The 25565-nt window shown below is 42.7% G+C and overlaps 1 protein-coding gene across 1 annotated transcript in view; it reads right to left on the bottom strand.

Annotated features, from left to right (window-relative positions):
* POLR1A (RNA polymerase I subunit A) overlaps positions 1-25565 on the bottom strand; it is a 71881-nt gene that overhangs the window by 22643 nt on the left and 23673 nt on the right. Inside the window, exons 13-18 of the mRNA XM_041755116.1 lie at positions 20729-20983; positions 16820-17011; positions 5436-5585; positions 4066-4249; positions 1570-1652; positions 1295-1453 (exon numbers count right to left, since the gene is read on the bottom strand). Coding sequence (XP_041611050.1) covers positions 1295-1453; positions 1570-1652; positions 4066-4249; positions 5436-5585; positions 16820-17011; positions 20729-20983 — 1023 coding nt within the window. The remainder of the gene's footprint in view (positions 1-1294; positions 1454-1569; positions 1653-4065; positions 4250-5435; positions 5586-16819; positions 17012-20728; positions 20984-25565) is intronic.

The raw sequence follows: 25565 nt of genomic DNA on the forward strand, positions 1-25565 counted from the left end.
AAGAGCTGGTTAAAAAGAAAATCTGAGGGGATACCCTTGTGAATCTGCCCAGCAGACACAGCCTTGGTTCCTGCACACCTAACAGTGAGGACCAATGTCCACTGTCACACTCACATTTACCAATATGCTGCCCTAGCACCATGTGGGAGCCTGGCCTTGGCTCCAGAGCCAGCAGACAGGAGCAAAGCCCTCTACGTGGAACCTGAGATGCCAGGAGGGGCTCCCAGTTTATTTAAGCCTCTGCCTAGGGCTGCAGAATCCATGACCAACACAGGAGAGGTGGAGGGGGATACGGATGGAAAAGAGGAGCTGGAGGGACAAGAAGCAATCCTGAGATGCTTCTGAAACAATGCCCCAGCATTCTCAGTCAAACCTGGAAACTGAGCCTCCTGGTTCTCCGAGAGGTACCGGGAAGGCTCCTCTCAAGAAAACCTCTCAAGGACAACCTTGTACTAATAGGATGTCTGCATTCTTGGCAGTCTAAGGGATGCCAAGAGCCATTTAAGAAGACATCCAGCAAACACTGACTTTTGTTGAGCACTCACATTGGCTCCCCCTCTCCTTCTCAGGCTGGGACTCAAGGCCCAGGAGGCAGGGTAAGGGCCAGGCTGGCTCCTTCAAGCTGCAGGACTGGAAGCCCCAGCTCTAGGACAAGAAAGTGGAGAGCCCAGTCTATAATGCTGTCCTGTCCGGGGACTTCCCTCTCTTTTCTGAGTTGTACAAGAACTGGCAGAAAAGCAGACAGGGGCTTTGGGGAACTTTCAGAGTGCTTCCACCATGCCAAGAGCATGCTGTAGATTAGCTCCTTAATCCTCTCAGCAACCCTGTGAGGTAGGTGCTCCCTACCTCTAGGTGAGGAAACCAAGACACAGACTGGTTCTATCACTTGCCCAAAGTCACACAGCAAGTACATAGCAGTGAGGATTAGAGCCCCCACCTTCACCCCTGGCTCTGTTGTATAGCAAGCAGCAGTGTTTTTGGTCCTCCATTTTGCTCTCCATCCCACAGTGGCCTCAGGGGATTCTTCACTCCCCTTTGATGCAGTCACCCCAACACATATACATTTAAAAAAAAAAAAATGCAAAGCATTCCCTTTCAGCATTAATTGGGTAAGAGAATGAAGCTCTTGGCTCTTCCAAATGATGAATTCCACACATCCCACCTCACATCTCACCTAGTTAGCTGTTAAACGGCCAAATGGCTCCACAGGGCCCCAGTTGAGAAGCAAAATGTAATTTTTTTAAAAACTAGCATTTAAAATGGTGGTGATAAGTGCACACATTGCTGGACTAACCTTGTTAATCTCATTGCTGTAATGGTTCACTTCCTCCTTGAACTTCAGATCAATCATGTTAAAATCCCTCTGGTCTTTGCCCAAATGGGCATCCTGCCATTTCCCTCGGACCTCATCACATGATGCGGCTTCTGGCAGGTTTAACGCAGCCCTGACAGCCTACGATGGGATAAGGAACATGTTAGAGGCAGCAGCCAAGGAAGGAGGGTGTGAGTTTTGTCCCATGGGAGACCTGACCCTCTGCAGCAGGCTGTAGCCTCCCAGACCCTCCTTACCCGCGGCCCACAGTGGGTGGACTCTTCAATGACCAGGTGTCTCTTCATATCTGCCTTCCGCTTAACCAGAATGTCTTCCACACCTATGAGGTAAGACAGACAGGCTTGTGTGGGACCGGGCCTGACCTCTCACTGTGAGAGGTCAGGGCACAGTGCCCAGTGCCACAAACACAGGAAGCACCAGAACAGCAATGAGGATACAAACATCAATATGGAGAGCTTGTCACCATCTCTTAAATGCTTCCCACAGGGCAAGCATTCTAATCCCCATTTTACACATGGTCAAACTAAGGCTCAAACTTGATCTACCTGTCAGATGTTACATAGGTAGAAAGTACACCCAGGACCAAGTTACACACTTGTGCTTTTAGCCACCAGCTATACTACCTCCACTCAATAAACAAGCACTGGATGAATGGGCTAGGGATGAAGATGAGGTTTTAGATGAAAAACTGAGAAGGAAGACAGAGAGGGAAAGAACATCCTGGTTTCGATTCATCACCAGAAATCACACATCACAAGGCCTACCCTACATAGTTGTATGTGTATGCAGGCACACACTTGAGCCTGTCACTGCAGTTAAACCTGTCCTCTGGCTCCAGAAGTTTGAGGAATTCCTCACCTTGGGCAGGGCATCTTTCTACTTCATCCTTCAATCAACTATTTCCCGTCTTTATGTGTGAGTGCTATTGGACTCAGAAATCCCTCAGCCAAGATCCAAATAGGAGAAAAAAAAAAAAAAAATCAATGGCTGCACTGTGCAGAAGCTAAGCTAAAATATCTGGAATTCCCAGTGCCACATCTTTGAAGCTTAAAAGGCTCTAAAGAACATATATGAGCAGGAAGGGAAAGAAAGAGTCCCTCTGTGAGGAAGCGGTGATCACGAAAGTGAGTCCTTCTAAGGGGTTGGCTCCAGGCCACCTTGCTGTCCCTCCACTGACTCCTGGCTGTAAAGGCTGGGGCAGAGGTGACTTCTCTAACCCGCCCTTCCCCCAGAGTTGTGCCCAGCTTGGCCCAGCTCCCTTTCTCAGTCTCGTGGTTTCTAGAAGGCCTTTGCACTCAGGGACATGTGCGAGCAGAGCTGTAGGCATGGTTTGTTGGGTGTGGTCCTCCACTGTGATCAGGGTGTGGCATCTTCCTCTTCTTTTCTTTCTTTTAATATTTTATTTATTTGTTAGAGACAGAGAGCACACACAGGGAGTGGCAGGCAGAGGGAGAAGCAGGCTCCTCACTGAGCAAGGAGCCCAATGTGGGACTCGATCCTAGGACCCTGGGATCATGACCTGGGCCGAAAACAGACACTTAACAGACTGAACCACCCAGGCGTCCCTACTTTTCATTTTTAAAAATGTTTGTTCCAGGGCCCTCTTCCTGGCAATAAAGTGTAGACCAGGAAACTGCCTAAATGTTTAATTATAGCAACTGGTTAAATAAACTGTGGTACAACTACACAACTGGAATAAACTGTAGCCCTAGACCTGAGGCTGTAGGCTTATTTTAGGAGATTTATAAATACATTCCATAATGGGAAGGAAAAGATTACCAAACTGTGTAGTGTAGGATCTCACTGTTTTCTGAATGCATTTATACTGGCAAGTCTAGAAAGACATACATCAAATCAGTATTAGTCATCATTTCTGATGATTGAATACTGGGTGGCTTTCAATTACTATCATGTTTGTATTTATTTTTACTTTTCCACAATTAATATCTATCCTATAACTACACAGGTCCCACTGCAGGCAAGTGAACAAGCTCTAGCTGAGGCAGGCCCTCAGCTAGAATCCCAATGATGAGATTCCGACCATGTCTGCGCACAAGCAAGTCTGCAAAGCAGAGTCCTACTTCCACCACTAAGGTTCAAGGTACTAAGGGTACCATGAACTAGACAATTCCAACACTCACAGTGGCTCATGTTCAACATGAAGCATGTCACTTGCTCCTCATAGGAACACTGCAGAAGGGCTCAGGAAGTAACAGTACACTTGCAATCTCTATCAAGGCCACCTTGCTAAAATGGTGTGTGTTCATTTCCAGGGAGGAAACAAGGTAGTTCCTCTTCTTACATTAGGTCACCCCAACAGGTCTGCTCCAACACTGTGTTTCTGACATGGGGGACGTATGGCCAGTTCTGACGATAGGGAAGGCCCTTTGTGGAGCGCAGACTGCTCAAGGAATTCCGGAAGCACACTTATAGGAGACGATGGAGGTAGGTTTGAGTGTGAAAAATCAGGCTCAGGGACAGAAAACCATAGAGGCTGGGGTGGAGAAGAGGGTGGGGACCAAAATGCGTGAAGAAATGCTGGCTGTGGGGGAGGGGTGGAGAACACGGAGAAGGACCAGGTCTGTGATGTGTTGCTGGCAGCCAAGAGAGGACAGAGGTATACAAGAAGTCTGGCCATTCCCCAGGAAGCTGCTAGTAGAGTGAGGGAGACATCCTAATGAGTGCGCTGGCCAGGAGAAAGGGGGCCCCAGGGCCACTTGCCCAGCACTCACCCAAGGTGAAACCTCTATAGAGTTGTAGGTAGGCGGTGAAGAGGCGTGCCAGGCAGGTAAGAACCTTGCCGCTGGTTTCCCCGCCATAGATCTCATAGCAGCAGTGGACCAGGCCATAGGCAGAGCTCCCATAGTGCGCTTTGTCCAGCACACCACAGAGCAGTTCCCCTTCTCTGATGATCACCTGTGGAGAGGACAGTCACCAATGCTGAATGGAGGGGACACCTCCAGTGTGTGTGAGCTACCCCCTCCTTTCTCTGTGTTTTATTAACCTTACTGTGTAGGTTCCTCCACTGTAACCTGCCTCAAGTCCTTGATGGAAAGTTGCAGGGAGTGATGAATCACTAAATTCTACTCTGGAAACTAATATTACACTATACTAACTAGAATTTAGTAAAAACTTATAACACATAAAACAACAAAAAAGAAAGATGTAGGGTATAAATGGAATATATTTTTTTCCTAAATAAAGGAGATGAGGACATAGAGACCAATATTTTTAAATTATTTTTTTCTAGGGACTATACCACACACACACACACACACACACACACACACACACATAGAAAGAGAGATTTCGGTGTATTTACATGTCCTCCTGCATGCACAACCCCCTCTTACCAACTTGAGGTCAAGTACCCTTTACAAGGACCTTATGACTAGAAATGAGAACATCTAGAGTATAAACTCTGTAACCACAACCTTGGCCTACACGCTCCCTCCCTTGACCCTAGAAGCAAGAACAACATAACCTTTCTAACATCTTTTAAGGCGTTTGTATTTTCTAAAGTTGGGTTAAAGCATCAGAAGCTAATTAAAGGAAGGATTGCTAGCCGCATAATGTAGCACACATTAAGCATATAATCTATAAAGAGAAAGAAAAGCATCAGCTTCAGTTCTAAATGGAATGTTGCTAGATGCTGTGACAAAGCACTTGTGAGCTAGGGACTTAAGGCCTTGGAAATCTTTAGTGTGGGGCCACTGCCTTGCTCACTTGCAAGAGTGCTGTGCCCAGGTTTGACTACCCTAGGCCTAATCCCCACAGCCTAGAACCTCACAGCAGCTCTATGATTTTGAGCCATGCAAGGGTCTCAAGGGATAACAGTACATTCCGGATTTCCAAGTTTTGCAGAATTGAATCCAGAGGCCTCCTGCTCCCCTATGGGTTGTGAGGTTTACACTGAGGGTCAATGCTACCAATCAACTCTGACTCTTTCTAAAATGAAAAGTGACACCAACTTGGGCACACCTCCCTGTCTTATGAACCACGACACCTGATTCTATGTATCTGCCTCCCTTTCTCTGTTTTAAATCGATGTGTCTAAACCTGGGATGAAATGACTCCAACCTGCACATCTAGGCAACCACACCTGGGACTCGCACATAGAGTCAGGGTTAAAGCCGGGGACAGGCCGAGGAGATTCCTGCACCCAGGCTTTGCCACTGATCTTCGCTTTTCCAGATAAGCTCAGTGGGATGTGGTCCTCTGGGATTATGTTTATAAGCAGTGTTGACACAACCTGGAAAAAAAAAAAAGATAATGCTGATCGTGGGGAGAAAAGTTGAGAAATTCCCTTTTAGGACCTCCTGCCCTGTCCATCCTGAAAAGCCAGACCACTCCATTCTGATGATCTATAGATGAAGCAAGAAAAACAGGCATTTCCACCTTTGTAGGATAAAGCTGATCTCATGGCTTAGGAGAGGGCTTAGGAACAGAAACAAACATATACCATTAAGAACTTTACTGGGATTATTTCCTAAAATACCCTCCCCCTGCTTTTTTTTGAGAGTACACACTTGTGCGCGCATGCGTGCACACACACATAGCACTCACAAAGGTGGGGGAGGAGCAGAGCGAGAGGGAGAAGTAGGGCTCCCTGAGGAGCAGGGAGCCTGACACGGGGCTCGATCCCAAGATTCTGGGATCATGACCTGAGCTGAAGGCAGATGCTTAACTGACTGAGCCATCTAGGTGCCCCTCCTAAAATAGTTCTTAAAGTGAACAGTCTTCTAGACCTGAAAAATTAAGTCCCTGAATAGACCAAATGAAGGAGAAGAAAAAAAAAAAACTGCTGTGGGGTCATAGTAATGAAGGATTTGAGTATGTGTTAAAAAAGTAAAAGCCATGACAGTGGGTGGGTTTAAACCCCCCCGTGGTGGGGGTTGTGGTGCGCCCTCTATCAGAAGTCAGCCCTAACACGATGTCAGTTCCAGGACCGAGGCAAAGGTTGAAGAACATTCTTCTCTCATTTTCAGGCTGCATCAAAGTAAAAGACAATTATTATATACAGTCAGTAACATCCCCCCACAGAATAGTTTTGACTTTCCGGGGAGCACCAAGGAAGGAAAGCCTACAAAGACTAACAACTGAGAGTTCTTCCACTGAAGAGCTTCACAGAGGAGGCCTGAGAAACCTCACTGAGAAACTTCAGGGATGAGAGGCTGTTCCAGTGTCTGGTCTGCCACTGACTGACTGGTAATATACTGTGGGGGCAAAATGACTGCTCTTCAGCTTAGCACTACTCATTTGTAGAATAGATAAAATCCACTTGTTCATTCAGCAACGCTATATTGAGTGCTTACAATGGGCCTGGTGCTGGGAAGAGTCATGTATGAAACAGTCTGTTTTTGGTAGAACCTTCATTCCCAAAGGGGAGTGTCCTTGGAGGAAAATAAAACAGGGAAGGAGAACCCCAAGTAGAACCGGGGTGGGGGGGAGTGGTGGGAACATTCACAATTTTAAATAAGATGGGCAGGGAAGGCTTCACCAATAAGGTGGTGAGGAAGGGAACCATGCAGAGATCAGAGCATGTATTTCAGGCAGAAGGCTTTAGTCTGAGTGAGAAGGAAACCTATTTGGGAGGTTTTTTTTTTTTTAATTTTTTTTTTATTTATTTATGATAGTCACAGAGAGAGAGAGAGAGAGAGAGAGAGAGAGAGGCAGAGTCACAAGCAGAGGGAGAAGCAGGCTCCATGCACCGGGAGCCCGATGTGGGATTCGATCCCGGGTCTCCAGAATCGCGCCCTGGGCCAAAGGCAGGCGCCAAACTGCTGCGCCACCCAGGGGTCCCTATTTGGGAGGTTTTGATCACAGGAGTGACAAGCTCTGATTTTACTTTTAACAGGCTCACTCGTTCCAAATACATTCCTGGTCTAGACACTGAGGCTATATAAGCGCCTTAGAGAGTAAGTAACACTGACAAGAAGGACCAGTACTTTAGAAGTGGTTACTAAAGTTGAGTGAGGAGCACCAGGTGATAAAGTCCCCATGTGAGGAACATCACGGGACCCACTGGTTATGTGACTGGCAAGCCAACGGCTCCCACCCAATTAGCTTTTATAGAACTAACACCAGGAATAAATTAATTTGACTGAAATTAATTATGGCTACTGAGAGCCTGGGGAGTCCTTCCTTTGCCCCAGTTGGATGCATCACAGTGGCCATCCACTCAACAAGTAGTTGCTAACTGCAGGCGAGGAGAGACAACTTCTCAAGCAGCTGCTCCACTGAAAACCCAAACAAGGGCAGCTGTACATGGGTAGAACCATGACTCTAGAGGGGGCAAAAGCATGCATTCCCAAAGATGTAGCAGGCAAGGTGCAAATGGGCCAGTCCACAGGCATGACCGTTAAGGAGGGGCAGGGAGCCATCAGCAGGCATTAATAAACAGCTCTCTGTATGCCTGTACCAGGCCCCAAGAAGTAGTATCTTTATATGCACACAATGGGGTCAGAACACTTACAAAGACAGTTGTCTTTCATGCATGCATACCAGAAGCAGGAGGACAATTGGTAGTAGCATCTTTAAAGAAAGCAGACAACACTCTATCTCAACAAAAGATGACCCAAAGGGTCATGACTCTCTCTCTCCAGAAGGCTACTAGCACTGCCAGGCAAGGGTAAGGAAGTAAAGGCAGGAGGGTGAGGTTTCCCTACAGTGCTGATCACAAGCTACACCTCAACTAAACCACCACAGTGTGGACTGCCTAGCTGGGCAGAGTCAGGAGAGGAAGTCTGTGTATAAGGTAATAGCACACAGATCCAACCTTCTGAGGACAAGGAAATAGGACCTACCATCTCATCTATAAAATCAAAAGGGCAGAAAAAGAAAAGCATTTGACAAACTCCAACAATACCCTTTCATGAAAAAACACTCAGGAGAAGAGCAATAGAAGGGAATGCCATCAACCTAATAAAGGGGAGGCACCTATGAAAAACTCACAGCTGATACACTCAATGGTTGGGGTGCTTGGGTAGCTCAGTTGGTTAAGCAGCTGACTCTTGATTTTGGCTCATGATCTCACGGTTGTGGGATCAAACCCTATGTCAGACTCCATGTTCAGTAGGGAGTCTGCTTGAAATTCTCTCTCCCTCTGCATATTCCCCTCCCCCATCCCATGCATGCTCCCTCACTCTCTCTCTCAAAATAAATAAATCTTACACACACACACACTCAATGGTCTAAGACTAGACATAGACACTTTTTGCCTAAGATCAGGAACAAAAAAGATGCATGCTCTTCCCATTTCTATTCAACAATGTACTAGAAGTATTGACCAGGGCAATTGGGCAAGAAAAGAAATAAAAGGCATCCAGACTGGAGAGAAGTAAAACTACCTCTATTTGTAGATGACATGATCTTTTATATGTAAAACCCTAGAATCCACAAAAAAATTATTAGAGCTAGTAAATGACTTTAAGCAAAGCTTAACAATACAAGGTCAATAGAAAAAATTGACTATATCTATACATTAACAATGACAATTTGAAAATGAAATTAACAAAATAATTCCATTTATAAAAGCATCAAAAATAAAATATTCAGGAATAAATATAATCCAATAAGTGTAAAAGTCATAATGCTTAAAGTCTAATACAATGTTGAAAGAAATTAAAGAAAATCTAAATAAATAGAAAGATATCATGGATCAGAAGACTTAATATTGTTAAGATGGCAGCAGTCCCCAAATCGATCTACAGGTTCAATGCAATCCCTACTGAAATTCCAACTGTCAATTCTATATAAATGAATAAGCTGATTCTAAAATTCACAAGGAAATGCAAGACTCTGAATAAGCCAAAACAATCTTCAAAAAGAAGAACAAAGCTATTAGACTCATACTTCCAGACTTTAAAACAACAAAGTTACAGTTATTAGGACACAATAATGGCATAATGGTAGATATATTAGACATACTGATCAATGGAAGAGTCCTTAAATAAACCCTTACATATATAGTTCATTGATTTTGACAAGAGTGCTAAGAATGTTCAATAAATGGTGCCAAGACAACTGCATATCCATGTGCAAAAAGATGAAGATGAACTCCCACTTCATACCATATACAAAAATGGACTCAAAGTGAATCAAAGATCTAAATGTAATGGTTACAACCCTGTCAACTCTTAGGTGGCAAAATAGCTATAAATCTGTGTGATCCTGGATTAGGCAACAGTTTCTTAGATATGACACCAAAAGCACAAGCAACAAAAGAAAAAGATAAATTTTTCAAAATTAAAATTTTAGTGTCAAAGGACACTATTAAAAAAGTGAAAAGACAACCCACAGAATGGGAGAAAATATCTGCAAAAATAAATATGTAATACAGACCTAATAGCTAGGATATATAGGGAACTCCTAGAACTCAACAATAAGAAGACGAGCAGTCCAGTTAAACCGTATGGATGAAGGCTTGAATAACACTTCTCCAAAGAAGGTATGATTAATGGCCAGTAAAAGCACATGAAAAGATGCTCAATATCATTAGTCGTTAGGTAAATGCAAATCAAAACCACAATGAGATACCATTTCATACCCACTAAGATAACAAGCAAGCAAGCAAGAAGCAAGCATTGGTATGCATGCGGAGTAATTAGAATGCTCATGCTGGTACAAATGTAAAATGGTAACAGCTGTTTTGGAAAACAGTTTGGTAGTTCCTCAAAACATTAAAAAATAGCATTACGATATGACCCAGCAAGTCTACTCTTAGTTATATAGCCAAGAGAACTGAAGTACATAGTCACACAAAAACTGGTACATGAATATACACTGCAGCTTTATTTATAATAATAAAGAGGGGAACAACCTAAATTGTCCATTTATTAACTAACAAACAAAATGATGTATTCCCATACAATGGGATATCACCTAGCCATAAAAAAGAATGAAGTACTATTCATGCTACAACATGAATGTATTTTGAAAGTATTATACTAAGTCAGTCAGTCACAAAAGGCTACATTTTGTATGATATCGCTTACAAGAAATGTCCAAAATAGATAAATTCACAGAGACAGAAAGTGACTGTCAGGGAATGAGGGAGGAAGGAATTGGGACCAATGATAATAGGTACAAGGTTTCGTTCAGTGATGATGGAAATGTTCTGGAATTAGCTAGTGGTGATTGTTGTACAACACAGCAGACATACGAAAAATCACTGATTTATACCCTTTAAAAAGATGATAAATTTAATGTTAAATACGAATTACATCAATAAGAAAAACATAGGAGTCAGACAAGATGATTTTAACCTTCTTCCTGCAATAACATTCTAGAAGTGTTTAATTTACTTTCTGGTCATAAACTTATTATGCTAGGGAGAAAAGACCATCTGCAATGTTCTCTTAGACTGTGAAGGGTAGCAGTATTTATAAAAATTATAAATGAATTTTTTTAATACTAAGACTGTACTGAACTTTAAAAATCTTTTATTTTTTTAAAAATATTTTATTTATGTGAGAGAGAGAGAGAGCCTGATCAGGAGCAGGGGCATGAGCTGAGGAAGAAGCAGACTCTGCTGAGCAGGGAGTCAGAGGCAGGATTCTATCCCAGGACACCAGGATCATGCTGAGCCAAAAGCAGATGCTTAAGTGACTGAGCCACCCTGACACCCCAAACATGTTTTAAAAAGTTAAAAAGATTCCTTAAAAAGAAAAGTTTTGAAATGTATATCCCTGGGGCACCTGGGGCCATATGGGACAAAAAGGAATCCTCTACCTCATGTCATACACACCCACAAATATCAACTCCAGGCAGACAAGTAGACCTAAGTGTGAAAGTAAAACGGTAAAGCTACTAGACAATAACACAGGGGAATAACTTTGTGCCCTCAAGACAGGGATACTTATATTGGAATAGCTATGAAAGGCAAATTTGGTGAATTACATTAATAAAATAGCTCTGATCACTAGAAAACAGCACTAGGGGGATCCCTGGGTGGCTCAGCGGTTTAGTGCCTGCCTTTGGCCCAGGGCATGATCCTGGAGACCTGGGATCAAGTCCCACATCAGGTTCCCTGCATGGAGCCTGCTTCTCCCTCTGCCTGTGTCTCTGCCTCTCTCTCTCTCTCTGTGTCTCTCCTGAATATTAAATTAAATCTTAAAAAAAAAAAAAAGAAAACAGCACTAGGTAAAAAGGCAAAAATTTGGCAATGGACCAACACAATATGTAAAAAAAACTCTTACCTATTCATAAGAAAATGGTGTGGAATAGAAAACAAGCAAAAGACTTGAACAAGCCCTTCACAAATGATGATGTTCTAAGGGCCAATAAGCATATGAAGAGGTACTCAACCTCACTTATTAAGAAAATGCAAATTAAAACCATAATAAGGTACTACTACACATCCATCTGAATAGCTAAAATTAAACTAATAGAAACAAACACATGGTACAATAATATCAAGTTCCACTGAGCATAAGAAGTAACTAGATTTCTTTTCTTTTTTTTAAAGATTATTTATTCATTTATCCATGAGACACAGAAAGAGAGAGGCAGAGACACTGGCAGAGGGAGAGAAGCAGGCTCCCTGCAGGGAGCCCTATGTGGGACTTGATCCTTGGACTCCAGGCTCAGGGCATGCCCTGAGCCGAAGACAGATACTCAACCGCTGAGCCACTCAGGCATCCCAAGAAGTAACTAGGTTTTTAAGCCCTACTGGTAGAACTGTAAAGTGCTATAAGCACTTTGGAAAAATGTCTATTAATAAAGCTATTAATGTTAAACATAGACCTTATGATTCAGCAATTTGATTCCTTGGCATCTAGCCACCAAAATCCACATATATTTTCAACAAGATATATATAAGAATGATGATCGTAGCCCCATTTGTAATAGCCAAATGAAGACAAGCCACATGTCATTCAAGAGAAAAAGGATAAATATATGACGGTATGGTTACATAATGGAATACTACACAGCAATGAAAACGAATGAACTCCTGCTATATGTGATACCACGAGTAACTTACACAGAGATATGATTTACCAAAGGAGTCCATTTATATGAAGTTCAAAAAAAGAGACAGTGTTAGAAGTCAGGTTAGGGGCTACCTTTGGGGAGGGGTCTTCTGAGAGTGCTGGTAAGATTCTACTTTCTGATCTGGGTGACACAAAAGTGTACTCACTTTGTGAACATTCATTGAGCTGTACACTTGAGACGTGCAATGACAGGAAAATCCTTTTTATTTATATGCTCTTTGAACAAATGCTGAGACCTCAGATTCTTAAAGGGAAAGAAAAGCACTCAAGAGGCTGCATGAAATGCCCTGGAGAAGGAGCCTAAGACTTCATTTTCCGGGGCAGTCCAAATAAACTGCCCCAGCTAAGCTCCTTATCTCCTGATTCTAAATGTGGCTTTTCTCTGCAGAATCCAAACTGAGCCACTAACAAATTCTTGTGCAGGACAGTCCCTCTTCTCTTTTACACCTGCTTGCAAAGAAATAACAGCCTGTGGTAATCTCATAAGAAATACTGAAAAATAACTATGACACAAGTAAAATCTGGGCCTATTTTCTAGTTTTATTTAATAGTAGTAGTCTTAACCCAGAAACATTATAAAATGAAAAATAAATTCTTTCTAACAGAAACCAAGTTATTCTATCATTCTGATCTTTTTCATGCCATACTTTTTCTCACAGAGACGCTTAACATCACTACCACTGTGATCACACATAGAATGTTGTAGTCTATTCCTGCTTTCAACATTAGGTCAGAAAATTTCCCAGACCTCTCACTACATGGTCTTTTAAAAATCACTATTTTAAACAGCTACACAGCATCTTCACAAATGGATGTTCCACAATTTACTTAGCGCCAATGTTAAGTATCTAGGTTTTTCTAATTTTCCACCACTATAAACCATGGTGTAACAGACTGTTTTTTTTAAGTAGCTTTTTCTACATTTCATATGGTTTCCTTTGGCTGGATTCCCAGACTGAAAGGAATCAAGATATTTATGGCTCTAGATATATGTTCTTTGTCCACTACTTAGTTCTATTTTGAGCATACTGTTTACATTTAAACAAAATTCTAATAAATTGTGGACACTTAATTACTTAAAACATAATCATTCACTTCTAAGATAACTTCAGATGGCTTACAAAATAAAGACATCTAAATAGAATAATAAAAATAACAGAAATAGAAATAATAAAGTAGACAAATACATACAGCCAACTAAATCAGGGGTCAGCAAACTGTAGCCTGTAGGCCTAACCTGGCTTACTACCTGCTTTTATAAATAAAGTTAATCAGATCGCAGTCATGCTCATTATGTGTTGTCTAAGCATGGCTGCTTTCATGTTACAATGGCAAAACTGAGTAGCTGCAACAGAGACTATATGACCTGCAAAGCCTAAAATATTTACTGTCTGGCTTTTATAGATAATGCTCACCACTCCTTGAACTAAACCACTTCTAGATTTTAATCCTAAATGGCAAAATCCCCATCTATTTTGTTAAACTGACTTCCATTTCTGGCTAGGATAGAGCAATAATGACTGGATGACTCTTTCACAAAAAACAAGAGCAGACATGAACATGAAACAATGGTTTTCAAGACAATGAACACCAAGCAATGAAGGACGATGATCAAACAAAGATAGAGTAGACTTGAACCATTTATTAACTAAACCTGACATTTTTAGAGCACTCCATTTAAAAACATCTGATTATATATTTACGGGCATACACAATATTTACCAACATACATCACTGTAAAATAATCTCATAAATAAATGTCAATAAATTTAAAAGGAGTCTAGTCATTCAACGTATATTCTCTCAATGGAATTTGGTTAGAAATCCACAAGAAAGATATCTGGAAAATCTCTAAATATATAGAAATTAAAAAATGGACTTTTAATGAACTCATGGGTCAAAAAGAAATCAAAAGGAAAATTAGAAAGGATTTGAAATGAATGAAAGTGAAAATACAACAAAGTAACTTATATGATGTTACTTAAGCAGAATTTAGGGGGAAAATTTATGAAATGCCTACATTGAAAAAAGGGAAAAAAACAGTCTCATATCAATGATTCCAGCTTCAACCTTAAATGACAAGACAAAGAAGGGCAAATCAAATCCAAAGTAAACAGAAAATAAGAAAAATTAAGATCAAAGTGAAATCAATGATAGAAAACAAGAAAAATAGAGAAAGTCAATGAACCTGACGGAGAGCAAAACTAATAAATCTCTAAGCAAACTGATCAAGACACACACAAAAAAGACACAAATCAGGGAGCCTGGTTGGCTTAGTCAGTGAAGCATGAGACTCGATCTCAGGGTCATGAGTTTGAGTATAGAAATTAAAAAAAAAAAAGGACACAAATCACCAATATCAGAAATGACAGAGCTGACACACCTATAGAGTCTCTAGATAGAACAGAACAGTAAAAGAATATTATGAATTATTTTATGCCTATAAATTCAATGACTTACGAGATGGGACAAATTCCTTTAAAAACAAAGTACTGAGGCTCATTCAAGAAGAAACAGACAACCTCGAGAGCCCTATAGATGTGTTAGAAAACTAGAAATTTTAATTAAAGAATCTTTCTTTTTTTTCTTTTTTTTTTTTTTTTTAAAGAATCTTTCTATGAAGAAAAGTTCAGTTCCAAATGGATTCATTGGCTAATTTGACCATACATTTAAGAAAAAAAGAAATAGTACCAATATACACAAACTTACAGAAAACCAAAGAGGAAGTATTTCCCAACTCATTCTATAAAGTCTGCATTACCCCAATACCAAAACCAGGCAAAGATATTACAAGAGAAGAAAACTACAGATCAACGCAAGCATATCTTAGAGATACTGTGGGTCGAGTTCCAGACCACCACAATAAAGCAACTGTAACAAAAAGTGAGTCAAATGAATTTCTAGTTTCCCAGCACATATAGAAGTTATGTTTACACTGTACTGTAGTTTATGACGTCAACACTAACTAGTATTACATCTAAAAACCCTATATATATACCTTAATTAAAAAATACTTTATTGCTTCACTCATATGTGGAAGTTAAGAAACAAGACAGATGAACATAGGGGAAGGAAAAGAAAAATAAAATAAGATAAAAACAGAGAGGGAGAGAAACCGTAAAAGACTCTTAACCATACGAAACAAACAGGGTTGCTGTAGGGGAGGCGTATGGGGGGATGGGGTAACTGAGTGATGGACATTAAGGAGGGCACGGGACATAATGAGCACTGGGTGTTATATGCAACTGATGAATCACTAAACTCTACCTCTGGAACTAGTAATACACTATATGTTAACTAAATTGAATTACTTTATTGCTAAATATGCTAACCATCACCTGAGCTTTGAGTTATAATCACTAATCACGGATCACCATAACAAATATAGTAAAGAAATAGTTTGAAATTTTGTGAGAATCACCAAAACGTGACAGAGACATGAAGTAAGCAAATGCTACTGGAAAAATGGCACCAATAAATGCAATGAAAAATGAACATAAACATCAAAACTGCCTGAACACAGGGTAGCCACAAACCTTCAATGAGTAAAAAACACAGTATTTGCAAAGTATAATAAAGCAAAGTGCAATAAAATGAGGTTTGCTTGTATTCCTCACAAACACAAATGCAAAAATATTCTACACAAAACTTGAGTAAACTGAATTAAAAAATATATAGACAAGGTAATATCTTATAACAAGGGTTATTCCAGAATGTAAGGTTGGTTTAACAACTAAAAATCAGTCAGGTCACAGGTGCTCAGACTTCAACAACTACTGAGTGGGAAGAGACCTTAGAGATCATCACCCTGAATCCTTTGTATTTTAGATGAAGAAAGGAGGCCCACAGAGCCAAGGTCACACAGCTGATTAGGAGTTGGGCCTCAAGGCTGAACCTGGAGACCCAGACAACAGCAGAAACACACTCTACTGAGCCCTCATTATTTGATCAACACCTACATCATTATTTCATTACTTTGACAGGAAGCATAGCATGATGTCTTAGGGGTTAAGAATCTTGGGTTTGAATTACAAATCTGTCTCCTATAGACTTTTGGGCATGTCATTTAAGTTCTCTAAAGCCTCAGTATCCTTGTCTGCTAAATGGTGATAATAATAATGGTCTCTGCAGGTTGGTTGTGAGGATTAAGTAAAATAACAGATGTAAAGCACTTGGCCCCTACCAACAAAAATACTACTACCACCACCACCATCACGGGTATCACTGCCTAAACCCACCACATTTGCATTATGAGGACATTGAGGACAGACACTGTGCAGTCCACTCTTAGTAGACATTCCTGTAAAACCTCCCAGACCCAGGAACCCCACCAAAGAGAAAGTCATATAGATCACACAGGCATATCTCAGCAATTCTGTGGGTTCAGTTCCAGATCATCTGATCTGCTGTTTCTCTGTCTGGCCTGGACTCTACAGGGGGTGAAATCTTTTACACGAGTGGTCTGTTTCCTTTTTTTTCTTCTCCCAATTACCTGTTTTCCTGTCCACAGTGGAAAGGGCTTCAGGATGGCAGGAGGAAAGAGCTTCACACGCCCCACTTTGTCTGTGAGCCCTCGGTATAGCAGCTCCATATATTGCTCCCGAGTGAAAAAGCAACCTCGAATGGTCATGTTCGCACCCGATACCATGTGATCTTGGATCAACCCCGCCAAAGGCTGGCCATCCTACAAACCAAATGAGGTAAGAAAGAAGGCAAATATGAAAACACATTCTAATTCCTAATCATCTGCTTGGAAGCCACATACTAGCAAGAGCCCTCCCTTATACCCCTGTATTGTCCTGCCCCAGTTTCACTAGGCCTGTGCTTGGGCCTCCCAGCTGGAGAGCAAACTGCCTCCTAAAGCACATGACTTAGGCTTCCTGGCTGGCTTCCACCTTTATCATTTGCCCACTGTTCTAGATCAAGACAGCTCCAAACTTATCCAGTTCCCTATACCTCCTCTCCATAATCTCATCTGGTTCTAGTTACTCCAGCATATTTTTGGCATCTTCACATAAATCCGATCTGGCTACAGTTTGTTACATTCTTGCTTTTATATTTTGGTTTTATGCTTTAGTATTTTTTCACACATTTCTGGCCTATTTCTCCTCTAAACTAGTCATCCAGTCAATAAATATTTATTGAGAGAATACTATATGCCCAGGCACTGGGTTAGCCCTCCAGTCTACTCTAGTGCACCCAACAGACATTGATTCTTTATGGTGAGGAAGAACTAGACAGCCAACAAATGACTGGATGAATACATTATCACAAAGAGTTTTAAATATGGAGGAAAAAACAGAAGGGTTATCATACAGACTAGAGGTAGGAGGATGGTCAGAAATTATCTTTCAGGGGCAGTATTATAAAGCCCTGAGTATTAGTGACTTAGAGTCCACTCTCTAAAGGGTGGGGGTTCGGGCAGAGGAACCTCGAGAGGGTTGAGGGTGTCCTAATGTGCATGACCATATAAGAGAAGAATGCTCACTTACAAGTGTCCCCTCACAACGTTGCACATGTTCATGGCAGGTCCTCTAATAAGGGCAGTTGTCTATCAGATGGTTTTATGTAAACCCCAGTGCATTCATATAATTTAAAACTTTTTTAAAAAATTTAAAACTTTTCACAGACTTTCTAAGCCCTAGTCTCCTGCAACTTATCTGGAGGTCTGTGTTTATGGCAACACAAGGCACACCAATGTAAAAATAGCTATGCCCACTGACATATTCTAAGAAGCAGTGTTTGCAAACTTTTTGGTGTTTATGAGAACTTGAGAAAATCTGTGCCCTGGATCTAAAGATTGTTATCAATTGGTTACTTGTTAAATACTATCCAATATTATGGCAGGTTTCATAACTAAGGCTAAAGGAACTCACAAATGCAGCCATGGAGAAGTGCCAGGAATTTAACCACATGTACTAATTCAAAGGATAAAAAGGATGCTTGTCAAATAGTGTACATACTGTGGCAATGAGCTCTATATAAACTCAGAGACAATTATTACAGACGGGCTGAATAGACTAGGCAAGGTCAGATGGTGCACACAGCCCCTTACAAAGGCTTTGAGCTAAAAACATTAATAAAAAATTATACTCTGCATCTTATTCCAAAGACAAGGTCTTATTTTGCTGGGAAAACCCAAACCATTATTATGCATTTGCCTCATCCCACAGTCTTTGGGGGCAGATAAAAATTTTTCCTTCTGTTTTCTTCCCTTAAAGAACACAATTACAAGTTATGTGATCTATTCAGTGCCTTCTCCTCTCTCCACCCAGATTTTTCTATGACTAGAAAATTACCTTAATGGCTAAATTGCTTTCAGTGCAATAATCATAAATTGTAGGAAAGAATGCTGATTAAAGCAACTTACTAAGGGCCTACTTATAATTCTGGATTTCCCAAATCCCACTTAGGATCAGAAAGACCATCTCTCAATCAAAAACCCAGATAAATGTTAGCTATCCTATTCCACTTAATATCATAGCAAAATGACATCACAATTAATGCCTTTGGTCAGTATGCTTTGAGAATTAGGGTATTCTGTGATTTGAATTTTCTAGCTAAGTAGAGTCAGGAGACTCTTAAACTTTGTTTAAAAAAAAAACTTTCAGGCAGCCTGGGTGGCTCAGTGGTTTAGTGCAGCCTTCAGCCCAGGGCCTGATCCTGGAGACCCAGGATTGAGTCCCACGTCGGGCTTCCTGCATGGAGCCTGCTTCTCCCTCTGCCTGTGTCTTTGCCTCTCTCTCTCTCTCTCTCTGTCTCTCTCTCTCTGTCTCTGTCTCTCATGAATAAAGAAATAAAATCTTAAGAAAAAAAGAAAAAAGAAAAAAAAAACTTTCCACAAGACACTGGCCCCCCAAAAATACCATAAACAGAAGAAGAAAAAAATCCACAAAGAAACACATCAATGAAAAGTTTAACTATTTTCTCAGGAAAGAAAGAGCTCAAGCTCCATTCACCTCCTATTTTAAGAAAACAACATACAACTCTACTAAATACACAAACAATAAAATAAAATGTACTTTAATCGGGTACTATGGATAATCCAGGAACAGAACCTGGAAACAAGAAATCAGATAATGAATGAAAGCAAATGGCAATAAGGAAATAAAGATACATCAAAAAAAGTTACCCCCTCTGCCCCACAAAATGACTTTCCTAGTTTAACAAAGCCAGCTCCTGTTCTCTTAGGACTTTACCACCAAAGTAGTTTAGAACATGCTGCATTTTTATAACCATTAGTAAAAATAGATTCCACTTCTTAGCATTTTACACTAAGGACTAAATGAAATTTACCAAGAATCAAAATCTCTGTACTTCTGACTAAAGAAACTGATGGAAAGTAGAAGTGAACCCTTGGGTCATCCCTTAGAAATTTCTTCCCTCCAGGAACTTAATTTATTAACGTAAGCTTATTTATCTGTGTTCCGTCTCCTGACCTAAAATTCGTGGGCATGCGAGCACATAATGAGGCACATTAGGATTTAAACAAATCAGCCCTTTTAAGGACATAGTGTAAGCATGAAGTCCTTGCTTCACTTTATTCAATCAAGATGAAATATGGAACATTCAAGTTTCATTGGTCTGAGAACTTCAGAACACCCCAACTCCCTATTCCAATGCCCCAATGTCCACAGGTCACTCTGCCAGCCTAAAGAGAACCATCTGTTTTTGCTCCCTGCTAGTGTCACCTGTGATGAAATGTGACACTGCCTCTAGAGTCAGAGAGCCAGTTTAGTTCTGGGATCCACTTACTGCTATGTGGCCTCGTCCAGCCCCAGCTTTGCCTCTGTTAAGTGAGGCTATTAACACATGATACTGAGCACATGGGGTTGGGAGTCAAAGGTGCTGAGTTCAAGTCCTGCCTGGCAAGCCACTCATTCGTGTTTCCTCATCTGAAAATCGCATCTATTTCAAAAGGCTATTGTGAGGACGAAATAAGAGAATGTCTGCCAATAGCTTAGCGCAGTGCCTGCTGCACAGGGAGTGCTCAATAGGTGGTTTTACTGCTTTTACCGCTGCCATAATGGCAGTCTTGACTGTTATTTACATGAAAAGAGAAAAAGTCCATTTTCAAGTTAGTAAAATTATGATTCTAACTTCCAAGGGTCCTCAGTGGACCTTTAATCCCTTCTTCCTACATTTAGCACCTTCACTAATCCAGCACTGGCTGAAATGGGCAGAGAAGGGAATGAAAGTTAAACTCAAACAGTTGATCCAGCATGAGCCACAATAGAGTGCTGGTGTGCAAGAGGCTAAAGTGCTGGGCCCCTGGAGCCCCTGGCCACTGCCTGCTGCCCTGGGTGGCAGATGACTGATCCTAGGAGCTGGCAAGAGCCCAGACCTAAAGTGTCAAGTTGTACCAGCGATGACCATACAACAGCCTCAAGGTCAGACTTACCTTGGGAACAAGGTACTGCTGATCTGTGCAGGCCAGGACATAGGCCTCAGCCCGGCCCAGTTCACTCTGGGGGAAGTGGGCATTCATCTCGTCTCCATCAAAATCAGCATTATATGCCTTGCAGTTGGCATAGTGGAGCCGCAGGACTTTCTCTTCAGGCAGGATGCGGGCGTGGTGTGCCTGGATAGAGGGTCTGTGTAGGGTGGGCTGCCGGTTCAGCAGGAGGATGTCCCCATTCTTCACATGCCTGCACACCTGGGGGGAAGAGTGGAGAAAAGGGGGTGTAGGGATAACTTTAGCATCATCACTACTATTCCCTGGGCTCACTTAAGCCCGGTCTGTGTGTGGCTTCTGTCCATCCTGTGTTTAACTCATCCGGATCAAAGGGGAATTTTTAGTCTGGAGTGAAACCCTAGAAATCTCTGAGAAATAGCTACTAGCTCAGCATAGCCCTGATCCTGGCTCTGGGCTCAGAGACACACACAGATGAGGCTCCAGGCCCCTTTCAGTAATCTCTGTCTTCTTCAGAGAGGCATGGCCTTTCCAGAGTCTTGGATGCCTCTGGCAATTGGTCTAGGGAAAGAAAATGCATGCATCTGAGGACAGCACACCTGCACATAACTGTGACACCCTGGGCTTGAAAGGACCTGACAGACCTCTGGCATCCCCCTCTGCTGCGGTCACATGGGAGTATGTTATTCTAAAAGTGAATCCCATGTTTAGAACCATTTCACCCAACCTCAAAAGGTAGAGTCAGGACTGGAACACAGGGTTTTGATTCCCAGTTCAATGTTTTCCGAAAACATTCTTTTGTACTTAAAACAGTAATAAGAAATTTAAATTGCCATAGTCTTTGGGGAAAGCAATCTGACAGTAGATTTAAGAACATTTAAAACTCATTTCCTTTTGGTGTTTCACAAGGAAAAAAAGCACCAATGTAAGGTCATATAAACACATATGTTGAAGCAGCCGTGTTTACAGTGGAAAAACCTGGAGTAACTCGAACTGCCCCACAGAAGCAGCACGGGTATACATGGAATATTACGCAATGATGAAAAAAGCTGAAATAAATCTATGCTAGTCCTGAAGTAATGGGACTAATGTATTCCAATTAAAAAAAAAATCCATATGTCATCTATGGTGACAGGAGGAGGCAATTTAAAACCCAACTTAGGGGATCCCTGGGTGGCGCAGCGGTTTGGCGCCTGCCTTTGGCCCAGGGCGCGATCCTGGAGACCCGGGATACTTAATTCTGTATGCATTTATATAAACGGGGGAAAAGGCTTCTTAGATCCTTACCTAGCTGTTACCACTGACTCCACAGGGGCCAGGGCAAGTGGGAAAGGAGTAAGGCACAGAGTACCACCTTTACCACCACCCATCTTAGTTCCTGTGATGATGAGCATAGATCATTTCCATAATTTTTTTTTTTTTTTAAGATCTTCCACTATTTTTAAGGAAAGCAAGAACTACTGCCCAAGTGATATGCTCATTGTGGGGGAAGAAGTAGAAAATACAGACAAACTTAGAGAACAGAATAAACACCACAAGTAACCTTACTCCTTAGAGATAGCCACCATTCACATGTTCCCCCCTTACCGCTACACCATTGGTCATGTCCTCCTAAGAGAATGCTACTGCCTACAAAGCTGACTTCAGTGGAGGGCTCATTAAGCCTCATGCTGCCCTTCATCTCCCCTTAGATCAACTACTGGGCATCCTAAATTATGGACATAAATGCTATTTCAAGAAGTGAATGCATGAAGGAGCTTATGCCCCAACTGTTCTGCAGCTTATAGAGACTGGGTCAGACCCCTGCCCCTCAAGTACCCCTAAATTACAGCAGGCAGCAGGCTGGGGGTAACACATTACTCCAAGTCTAGTCTCTTCTTGTGTTATCCATGTTTATGAAGCTGAACCGGAAATGTGGGTACAGAGACAGGCTAGAAGTAAACAAAAGACCCTCCCCACCTACCAGCCCACTGCAAATTTTCAGCCAAGCCGAGTTTCCTCCACATCAGACAAGCAGGGAGCAAAACCCTGCAATTCTAAAAGGAAGTCCTAAAAGCACTTAGCAAGGAGGCAGTCTTTCTGTTCTCCAAGGAATTCAAACCTTCCCCTCTCTGCCCCCACATCCATGTTTCCAAGGAGACCCAAACTCCTGCGGATTCCCATGAGGGTCTGCCCAGGGCACGTCACAGAGCCTGAGCTGACCTTCAAGGTCTTATTTCTTTAGCCTCTCCAGGGAGAAACTGCCCAGACCTGTGGCCCAGGCCCAAAACCCCAGGATGGGCCTCTGATTTGAGTCTTGTAAATTCAAGACATCCTCCAGCATAAGCAAACCCCACAGCTGGGAAGGCACGCAGGCCAGTCTGGCAGGCGCTGGCCAATCCAAACAGAAGTCCTGGAGCACAGGGAGCTCCCCTCGCCAACCCAAACCTGAGGCCCTTCCTTTCTCTTGTCTCTAAATAAATACTGCAGTGAAAATTAGCATGCCCCAGTGCCCGGGTCAGAGTTTTCAGAGGCGACTCAGAGCCAAAGAGCGGCTTCTGGCAGGCTGCTGTGCTGGGAAATGAGATTCAGCTGTCCTGGCCACCTCCTCCTGACTTACAAGGCCCAGAGGAAGGGACAGAGGTTTCACACCTCCCAGGGGAAACGGCTCCTGTCAGTCATCCTTTCCCTTCTCCTCCTTTTGTGGACCTGGCTCTCTCCTTCCTGGTCACATCCCCCAGCCTCTGAGCCCAGTCCCGATCTACATGTGACGCATTAACTTTTAAAAATACCAAAAAATTAGAAGTACATGTGTATGTGATTACATAAGTAAGCAGCGTGTGTAGCGCTATTAAGATCTTGGAAAATAAAAATAATCATCTTAAGTCCCCATGTCCTGATGTAAGGACTTTTCCTTCATAGTCTGTTCCCGTCTCTGCCCCTGGGTTATCAGGTCTAACGAGGGCCCTCCTACCTCAGAGCCTCCCACATCTCAGCCTGGATCCCACAGGGGTTTCCTGAGTACCTCCTACACACTGGGTGTGAGGACAGAGTGGTGAGCAGAACACCCTGCCCACACTTTCATGGTATTTAGGAATTGGAGGGAGGATGGATGAATGGGTACACATGTGGTGACAACACAACACAATGAGAACAAGAGGTGGAGAGGGATGAGGGTGTAGTGGGAACACAATGGGGGATGGACCTCATACAAGTTTCAAGGGTGGCAAACTATGGCACATAAGCAGGACACTTGGCTTTTGTAAAAAGTCTTCTGGGAGCATGGCCAGGCCCATTCATTTGTGTACTGCCTATGGCGGCTCTGACACTAAAAGGCATGTTTGGCCAGCTGCACAGAGACTGTATGGTTTACACAGCCTAAAATATTTACTATCTGGTCCTTCGCCGGAGAAGTTTACAGACCCCGTCCCAAGAGGATGAGGGCTTTGGTGTCGAGACCGGGAGGATTAGAAAGAGTTGCCAGGGAGGCTGGGGGATAGGGGTAGGGAGCAAAGTGATCCAGGAGGGGGCACACATGCGAGGCCCAAAGGGGAAGGACTCTGCATTGCCAGTGGTGGTGGTGATGGTGGGGGTAGTAGCCAGCAGGAGTGTGGAGGGTAAGATGAGAAGTGAGGCTAGAAGAGGAAGCAGTGACTCTGCACTCAGGACTGGAATCTAAGTTGAAAGACTAGTGACCAGGCCAACCCCATTCAACCTAGTCACTGCTCAGAACTCCTTTCAGTCACTTCCCAGGAACTGAGCAGCATGTGGCAGCAGGCCAACCTTCCCTTTCCTCAGCTCTGGATACCCGCTCACCTCTGACCCTACAGACATAGCTAAAGCCATGTAAGTTCTCCATGCGTTTGCCTCATCTTCACATTCCTGTCACGTCAGAAATCTGGTATCCTTCTACTTAGCTCTCAAATGCTCTTAGCTGCTGGCTTCGCTGCCTCACAAGAGCTCTGAAGCCTGGGTCCTCCCACTGTTCAAACTGCTCTCCTGCGTCACAAGTGACCTTCATTTGTATAAATCAGATGCGCCTTCCCGTGGTTTCCTCATTCTTCTCAATCATCATATTTAACTTCCGGAGCATCTAACAAGTGCCCTTGGGAGAGCCGAAGATACCCAGGGGCTGGTCTTGATCTGGAGGAGCCATATGAACATGTGGGAAACAGATGCAGATGCCAAACGAGGTGGCCCAGTCCTTCAATCTCTGTTCCCTCAGTTTCCCTGGTCCACCCTGCCTTCCTCCTGCTCCCACACTGTACTTTGTGCTCAGAGGTTAACACTCTGAAAATCTTCTTTTCTAACTCTATGGCCCTTTATTTAAGTCCCACATACCCACCTGTCACAGGAGATGGGCCTTTAGATTCCCCACCATCACCTCACTTCACAGGGGCCATGTGCATTCCCTGTAGCCCTCTGGCTGGCCCTCACCTGCCCTCCCACCCTGCATATTCCTCTCAGCTGCCTTTCTTTCTGAACATGAAGCACATAAAGCCACAGGCCTCCATTGCTAATTTCCTACTGTATCCACCACACCAGAGCCATGATACCACACATTCCCTGGTGCTGCCCCCACCCATTGTGAACTCCAGAGTAGTAGGACTTTGTCTGCGATGGCTGGCAAAGTGCAGTGGAGGAGAGAGCAGTGGGTCCTCTGTACAGCCTGACCCCACTCTGCTCTCCTCACGTTTTCTGACCATGAGACTTTGGCACGTTTGGCTTGAGCTGATATGAAGACAGCTTCATGTTTATTTTGCTTCACCATTAAGTTACGTGAAATACACCTTGAATTCTCCACCATCTGTAACAAAGCTCCTTCCAAAACACCAGGCACAAAAAC

This window comes from Vulpes lagopus, chromosome 5 (genome assembly GCF_018345385.1).
Source record: "Vulpes lagopus strain Blue_001 chromosome 5, ASM1834538v1, whole genome shotgun sequence".
NCBI lineage: Eukaryota > Metazoa > Chordata > Mammalia > Carnivora > Canidae > Vulpes > Vulpes lagopus.